The sequence below is a fragment of the Aegilops tauschii genome, chromosome 7 (assembly GCF_002575655.3).
Source record: "Aegilops tauschii subsp. strangulata cultivar AL8/78 chromosome 7, Aet v6.0, whole genome shotgun sequence".
In the NCBI taxonomy this organism is placed as follows: Eukaryota; Viridiplantae; Streptophyta; class Magnoliopsida; order Poales; family Poaceae; genus Aegilops; species Aegilops tauschii.
The window spans coordinates 387,492,741-387,501,094 of NC_053041.3; the positions used below are offsets into that span (position 1 = coordinate 387,492,741).

At 44.9% G+C, this 8,354-nt stretch overlaps 1 protein-coding gene across 1 annotated transcript; it reads right to left on the reverse strand.

The window, feature by feature from the left end:
- Positions 1–2,396: 2,396 nt before the first annotated feature.
- On the reverse strand, positions 2,397–8,154 carry LOC120968928 (protein FAR1-RELATED SEQUENCE 5-like). The gene is made up of 7 exons (XM_073504171.1): positions 7,948–8,154; positions 6,099–6,161; positions 4,834–5,327; positions 4,610–4,729; positions 3,351–3,804; positions 2,950–3,226; positions 2,397–2,836 (listed from the first exon to the last, which is right to left on the reverse strand). Exons 1-7 carry the CDS (start codon positions 8,152–8,154, stop codon positions 2,397–2,399), a joined length of 2,055 nt encoding a protein of 684 aa, XP_073360272.1.
- Positions 8,155–8,354: the final 200 nt, after the last annotated feature.

Consider the following 8,354-nt stretch of genomic DNA (forward strand, 5'->3'; position numbering starts at 1 on the left):
TACCTGAACTTAACTAATTTGGTTAACATGTTTTTGACTTCATCTAATTTTGTTATTTCTGGCAGATCAAGAGATTTGTTGGGTTGCTCGAGGAGGTGTACGACAAGGCTGCGTACAAGGCGACCAAGCAGCCTAACTGGGTGACTATTGCAAAGAGGCCGACTTTCATCGATGTTCCGAAGCAGAAGAGTAATGATTGTGGTTTCTTCGCCGTGAAGTTCTGCTCTTCGTATGATGGCGATGAGATTGTTGAAGATTTTGGTGATGTGGAAGTATGTTCTGTCTTTGTTCTTGTCTCATCATCCTTTGATTTTTCTTGTGTGTTTTTGCTGAGACGCTCCTGCTGTGGTTTTAGATATCCGTTACTAAACCATCGTTTCACCTTTCTTTGTTTGCAGGCTACTGCAGATGACTGGAAGGCTGAGTTCATGCACACTCTGATGTTTAGCAAGAAGAATGAAGTCATGCTTTCAGAGCTCCCTAAAGAGATCCGGTCCTTTGGCCCGTGAATTCGAAGCATTAGTTTCATTGTAGATTTGATTTCGTACAAATTTTTAGGTTTGATAATGATTGGAACAATTTCGTAAAGATTTGGTTGTAAGAATGTTTTGGTGATTTGTGTATCTATAGGTGCAGCACTATTACTTATGATATTGTGGACAAATGTATTTGGTGTGAAGAATGATTTGGCTTTGTAAATTTCAATGTACTGCGTCGTTTTTCAGTATCCATGTGTTGAATGTTTTTGCCCCAACAGATGTACCTGAACTTCTCCCTCGGTTTTGGTTGAAATGCTTGATTTTTTTGTGTTGTTTATTTTTGGGCCCCAACATATGATCGTAGACTTGAACTTCTGCTTTGAGATGTGGCTGGGCTGCTGGTTTCAGATGGAGAGGATATTCTGTGTTGTGTAATGTATTGGTAATTTTCAACCCAACCAATATGTATGCTTTTGCATAGAATCTATATTTGTTTTTTGTGTTTTTTCAAGTGCGAATGTATTTCAGCTGTAACTTTGTGCAGAAATATTGTTGACGTTTCTTTATCTTTTGTTGGCATTGTACATGAACTTCTGCACGTATCCAAGCAGAACTTCACATTTGAACGCGTTGTCTTAGGCTTGCTAACCTGAGTTTATGCGGTGAAACTTTATTTTTTAAGCATATTTTTTCCTACATCGATTTTATATACCAGAACTTCTTCTGTAAGCTGACCTGAACTTCAAGACTGTATGATTATTTGCTGGTTGCTCTTTTATGGAATACAACACGAGCACCTCCTGCCATAATATACCAGAACTTCCACTGTAATATTACTTGAACTTCACAATGTATGTTTTTCATTTTTGTTCTTGCTTGCACTCTGCATGGAATACATGACCAGCACAACACTTCCTCTCATAATATACCAGGACTTCTGCAGTAAGCTTACTTGAACTTCACAATGTATGTTTTTCATGTTTGTTCTTGCTTGCACTTTCATGCAATACATCACCAGCACATCACTTCCTCTCATAACATACCAGGACTTCTGCAGCAATATTACTTGAACTTCAAAGTGTGTATTTTTCAATTTATTACTGCTTGCACTTTCATGCAATACATCACTTCCTCTCATAACATACCAGGACTTCTGCAGTAATATTACTTGAACTTCATAGTGTATATTACCAGGGGATGACATAATGTTCTGCACATTGACATGACATAAGTTTGCATTGTGTTAATTGACCTATTCTAACTGTTCATCAGCCCTGCGCTCCTCCTAGGCTTTGGTGGTAGAGGTTTTTGCTTGACATGTACCTCTTCCTCTTCATCGTCCTCTTCCTCTTCATCGTCGTCTTCCTCTTCCTCTTCGTCGTCCTCTTCCTCTTCGTCTTCCTCTTCTTCGACGGTGTCTTCATCTTCGTCTTCCTCTTCATCTTCGTCTTCCTCTTCATCTTCCACCACTTTCTTGTTGATAGCTCTAGGTTTTGCTTTATGTTTCTTCTCTGTCTTTTTGCTTGTCTTTTCAGCATCTGCGCGCTTCGGGCATGTTGTTGCATTATGTGGTTCATACTCCTTGCATATGCTACAAAGTCTGCTGCTTGCTTTCTTTGGGTGTGGTCCCTTCTTTTGTTCCATAACTTTGGGCTGCTGTTTTTGAGAGTTGGGTTGCTTGACCTCCTCAGCATTGTTTCTTTCCAAGAGTGTTGGACAGGTCAGCTTGTTGTGTCCCGCAACCTGGTTGCACACACTACATTTCCTGTGTCCAAGTGGCACTCCGTTCTCATCGAGCACGATGACTCTTACCGCAGGTGGTGCCTTTATTTGAGCTCTCTTGTCACTTTTCTTTGCTGCAGTAATTTTCTTCCTACCCTTTGTTTCAGAATACAGCGGCAGTTTCATCGTCTCTTGCTATCGCTGCTCCATTGATTGGCCATCACCCTGCTTGCATTGGTCGGCTTCAGCGGCGGCGTTGAGCATTTCAGCTGCATAATAATGAAGGTCATCTTCAATTTCAGCGTCCTCTTCAGCCATCCTTTCGTCAGCATCCACTTGATTTGCTGAATGTATTGCATCAAGCTCTTCCACGAGCCTCTTGAGAACATAGTAGGCTCTGTCATATTGCTGGTCACATCTCATCGCTTTCTTGTTAACCATCAAATTCAGCTGCAGCAAGATGTCTTGCTTCGATAGCCTTGAGCTGCCATCCGATGCGGTTGTGTTGTAGTCCCTTGTATCAAAGGTTGGTTGTGATTTTGCAGTCTTTGTGTACTGTTTGAGGATATACTTGTTTGGAAATTTGTCAGGCTTGAGGTAGTCCAGTATGTTCATGATGTGAAGGCAGAACAGGCCTGCATTTTGTGATGAATGCAGAATACATAGTTTGTGAGCCAGCAATGAGTTTCATAAATTTTGATATGATACTACTAGTCTAGCTATTTAATGAGTTTGTTTTTTCGCTCACCTGTGTGTGTCCATAGCTTGCATTCACACTCGTATATTTCATTCTCTGGGTCAGCTACAACCTGGAATTCATGCTTTGACCAGGAAAATATTTCTTCATCATCATGGCCAGGCTTGTTGTGGTAGTACACAAGGTACTTAGTGGGCTCTACTGTACGCTTTGCACGAAATAGCGTGGCATTTCTCATCCTATTCCTCATCTCGGTGTACACGGCTCTCGTGTACTTGATAGACATGTCTTCCTCGTAGCCGTAAGTTGTTTTTGTCACATGATTGGTCTGCACATGTCAAAAAGTGAGATATTAGTTGAAGCAGAGTCATGGGTTTCATTTTTTTAATTCAAAGTGCACATGTTGAAGGTAAATAGAACATGATGGGGGTGTTTTGTACTTGTCATCATACCATGTTGGTCATTGTTTGCTCGTTCTCCTTCTGCATCCAAGTTTGTATGCAAGCATTGACCCGCCTAGCAAACTTGTGTAGGTTCTGGGTCCCCTTGACAAACCCTTTCTTTAGCACGTGGTTCATGCTCTCGCTTCGTTGTGTGGAATTCATTCTAGCACAGAAAATGTTCTTGTAATATGCTGAAATCCACATCTTCCTATCACTCCAGAGCTTCATCATCTGGTCGTTCTCCAGGTTGTAGTTGTGCACGAGTTGAGCCCAGGCATCTTCAAACTCCGTTGGCATCAGCGGCCAGTTTAATATAGCTGTGAACTCCTCTTTGAATGTTTTATACTTTTTGTACAGCAACGCGAGGTATTCCCTGTACTTCTTCATGATGTGCCAACGGCATAGCTTGTGGACGGTGTTTGGAAATGATTGTGGTATAGCTTCACCATCGATGGGCATTGGTCTGCATGAATTAAAAAAATGAAACTTGATTCTTTTTTGTACCGATGGTAAACTTATGTTGTAAAAGTACTTGAACTTCACATCTAGCAGTATGGTATCTAAGAATGTCACATGTATTTTTTCTTTACAGCAGTGTTGCTGAACTTCTGTGGTACCAGTGCTTGAACTTCACAGTTAGTAGTAGGACAAACTAGCAGTGTCACACTCAAAATTTTTCTTAAAGCATTGTTGTTGAACTTCTGTGGTAGCAGTGCTTGAACTTCACATAAATAACTATATTTTTCTGAACATGCTACATATATTTATCTTACAGCTTTGTCCTTGAACTTCTATGATTCATGTATTTGAACTTCACATTCATAACTAACTTTTTTCTAAACATGTGACAGATAATTTTGCTTTCTTGTACTGCTAGTTGGACTTCTGTTCTAACAGTGGTTGAACTGCATTCTTTACATTATTTTCAGACAAAACCAATGTACCCAACCAACACAGACCCATAGACTGAAAAGATGATGAAACTTGAAGAGGTTTTTTTTAACTCACCTGTTAGAATGCAAGTTGGGTGCTTGTTGTTCATGCACCGTACAAATGTATCAAACAACCACTTGAATGACTTTGCATCGTCTCTTATCAGGGCAACAGCAAATATCGTTGACTGCAAGTGATGTATTGTTCCAACAAACACTCCTAGAGGCATATGAAATCTGTTGGTCTTGTAAGTTGTGTCAAATGTTATGCAATCGCCAAAGTCTTGATAGGCTCCTCGGCAGCTTGCATTGGACCAGAAAATGTTTTTAATTGACTTGTCCTTGTCCACTTGGATGTCATAGAAAAACTCATCATTTATTGCCTTCATGTCTTTGAAGAATGAAACAAGTTTCAATACATCATCCAAATCATCTTTCCTTGCATTCATGGCTTTCCTGCAAATCACATGCAAACATGCATTTGTTTATTTTTTGCTAGCAAAGGGTTGTGAGCTAGGATGCTATTTTACATTGCAGTATGTGGGTGTTTGAATACTTACTGGTTTAGTAGGTGTCGCCCGGTCATGCTTAGGAAGTAGCTTCCATCTTCATTTTCAGATAGCATGGACATGATTGTTGTGTGCTTGACATCATGGTACTGCAGGAGCTTTACGTACTCCAAAATAGTGGGGTCATAATTCTTGTGTGAGTGCAAAAATACCAGCATGTCATCAGTTTGCATGAGCTGGTGATTATGATTGTACTCAATGTCCACTACCACGCATGTGTCATCCTCCTGCACCTTCACCCTCATTCTTGCATTGCAGCCCATCCTCTGCGATGTTTTGTTTCGCTTCTTGTTGGCCTCTGAAACAGAAGATGTGTGTATCCCTTGGAAGGCGCAAACAAAATACTTGTGGTTGTCATTTCCCCTCGTCTTCCTGATTCCAAAACCAGCGTGTCTGGCGTATCTGTTATAAAATTCCCTTGCTTTCTCTACATCTTTGAATCGCATCTTTAGTCTTGGTATTAGATAATCCGGTAGATCCGGCGTCTGCAGAAAAAGAAAAAAATAATCCAAACAGCATGTTAAAATGCATTTTATGAACTTGTTATCCTGGAGGGAGCAGAAAATTTGCAGATAAGACAAGATGCGTATATAAATATTTTTTGTTTCACTTACGTGCGTGTATGATCGCAACTCCGCCGGTGTCGGCTGTTGTCCCTCTGGGATGGGGCATGGCAGAGTAATCATAGTAGGATGCAGCAGTGGATCACGAGGAGGAAGGAGGGCTGAAGATGGCCTCTCTCTTGTTTGCGCCCTTTTTGCTTGAGGTGGTTGTGGAGGTATTGCGATCCTGGTCTTGGTTTGCTCTTTTGTTTTGTGAAGCAATCCATCTACCTTATGCCCCGTACAAGTCTGACTTGTAGCAGCAGCAGCATGATCCAACGGTGGTAGTGTGCAGAGCACCCTCCTACGTGTGTGTGTTGCTGTTGGATTTGTCCTGGGATCCGATTTAGTTGCTCCGCTTTGGCATTGATGAGGCACACCAGGATAACCTCCAGAGTTACACGCAAGACTTGAGCTAACCCCCTCCTCCATCGGCGTGCTTGGGAGTCTACTGGTGGATACAAAGAATCCGCGGGGGATTTTCGGCGTCACCCAATTAGGTGGAGGCGCAAACTTGTGCGGATAGGGTTGTGACCCAGCATCTTGGAAGTATCCGTGTGTTTCGGGTGTCATCCATTTTTGGTCTGGAGCAAGTTGGTAATGTTGTTGGTGCGTTTGAGGTGTGACCCATTGAGGGGGTGGTGCAACACGTACAGGCTTTGGATTGTGTACTTGCTGCTGGGAACTTCTAAGCTTCTTCATGCGTCTCTCGTCTTGCTGACATAAAAGAAAAAAATGTCTATTAGCTCACAAGTTATATCTGCCTATACCTTTGTAACTGAACTTAGCATTATTCACAGCCTGAACTTCTCATATAAAAGTGGTGAGAGCCATCACACTATGCACTGAGCTGAGCATCTGCCAATACTTTTGTACCTGAACTGAGCACCCTTCACAGAATGAACTTCACGTCCTGTTTAATTCTACAATATTTGATTACTTATATGTACCTGAACTGAGCACTCTCCACAACCTCAACTTCTTGTTTTGCAAAGGGGAAATACTGTCTACAGTTAAAAAAACCTGAACCTTCATGAGTTTGAATGGTTGGACTGCTAGTGCATACCAACCTAACCTTCATGTCATATCACATGCATGTTTTATTTTCCTTTTATTTATTTTTTGCATAGAACCAGATACATACCAACCTGAACTCTAGCACACTTACTAGTTGAACTTCACATGGCTTTTCCACATGTGAATGTGAATGCAGGCAGATTTTATAGTGTTTGTAGCCTGGACTGAGGGTCACACACCACCTGAACTTCACATGGCTGTAAGCAGGCAGATTTTAAAAAAGCTTTTGTAGCCTGGACTGATGCTCACACACCACCTGAACTTCACATAGCTGTAAGCAAATAACAAACCAAAGGAAGGAAGAAGTTCAACCATACCCTGGCTAGAACTTCGGCCAACCTTTTTCCAGCAGCTGATAGGCCACGTTGAGAACAATTCATCGTGGAGGCAGGAGAGGAATTCCATGGCAATCCATGTCTTGCAGGGGGCGCGAAGTTCATCTGCACGAAGCAAGAAGGTCAGAGAAGGCAAGATTGAAGAAGAAGGCAAAATTGGGAGGAAGTTCATGTACTTTTGCCGCTGAATTTGAGGGCGCAGCCGATGCCGCCTCCGCGGAGGAGTTGCTCCGTTGGTCGCGCCGCTCGCCGTAGCTTGCGTCGGGGCCGTCATCTGGTCTGCCAAGGCTTCGGGCGGTGACGATGGGACGAGGATGCGGCTTCCTGAAGTCCATGGCGGCTTCGCCGCGTCCAGGCGACGCGGGCTCCCTCGCGCCGGCGTCCGCCGTCGCTCGCTCGCCCGCGCCGGTGGTCGGCCAGGAGCTGGAGACGGAGGGGAGGCGACGGATCCGGCCGGCCAGGAGCTGGGGAAGGAGGGGAGGCGGCGGATTCGGCCGGCCAGGAGCTGGGGAAGGAACGGAGGCGGCGGATCCGGCGAAGATCGGTGGCGAGGAGGGGGGAGGTCGGGGGATCGAGGGGGGCTGGGGCGGCTCAGGATTGGGATCGGAATCAGGTGGACCCTGTCGGGGGGGCCTCGGGATCCAGTGGATCCTGTCGAGCCGGCGGCAGTTCGGAAGTTTGGGAGGGCCCTGTCGGTCCCTATATATGGACTGCTGTGATCCAAATAACTATTCTAATCCTGGGATTAGAATAGTGTTGTCCTATATATATACACACTCCATCATTTTTTGGCCATTTCTAGTCGATCCCCTAAACTTAACATTGTAAACTTCAATTTGATCAAGTTCAAAGCTGGTTCAACCGAAAGTAGCATGCATTCAAACATAAACATAGATAGTTTTGCATAACCGAACATAAAACATAATTTAAACTAAACTAAACTACTTTCGGTCGACTTGGAGGTCGAGCCAATCCTTCCTCGTCTGGTACGGTGTGCCGCGAGCCGGGTCCGGTCCGGTGCCGTCGTCGGGGTCATTGGGGAAGACACTCCTCCACTCGTCAACGTCGATCTCCGCGTCCTCACCACCCACCTCGACGCCCTCTGCGCCGCTGTCCTCGCCACCTTCGACCTCATCATCGGAGGAGAGCACCATAACCTCGCCGCCCTCCGCGCCAGCAAAGATCACCCACTCCACCTCCACGAGCTCCTGGTGCTGGCGGCGGAGCTCTTGCATGTAGGCCTCGTGGGCGGCGTTGGCCTCGAGGCGCCCCCATGCCTCGCGGTCCTCCCGCGCCATAGCTAAGCTCACCACCCCTGGCTCCGGCGGAACAAGGTCGACCGGACATGTGCTGAAGGGGTAATTGAGCCTAGCCACCGTGCAGTGGTAGCGGACTTGCCAGCGGTCGTACTCCATGGCCGTGAGCTCGGCCGTGTGGAAGCTACCGAGCCACCGGCGGGTGTGGGTCTCCCGATCTGTAATCTCGGCGACCCGCGTCC

What these genes read in the sequence shown, in the direction of transcription:
- LOC120968928 (XM_073504171.1), bottom strand. Translation starts at nt 8,154, where the DNA reads ATGGCGCGGGAGGACCGCGAGGCATGGGGGCGCCTCGAGGCCAACGCC. An exon ending in ATCCAAGTGGACAAGGACAA is followed by an intron (nt 3,805 to 4,609) that starts GTCAATTAAAAA and finishes TAATTCATGCAG; the next exon opens with ACCAATGCCCATCGATGGTG. An exon ending in CAAGCTATGGACACACACAG is followed by an intron (nt 2,837 to 2,949) that starts GTGAGCGAAAAA and finishes CACAAAATGCAG; the next exon opens with GCCTGTTCTGCCTTCACATC.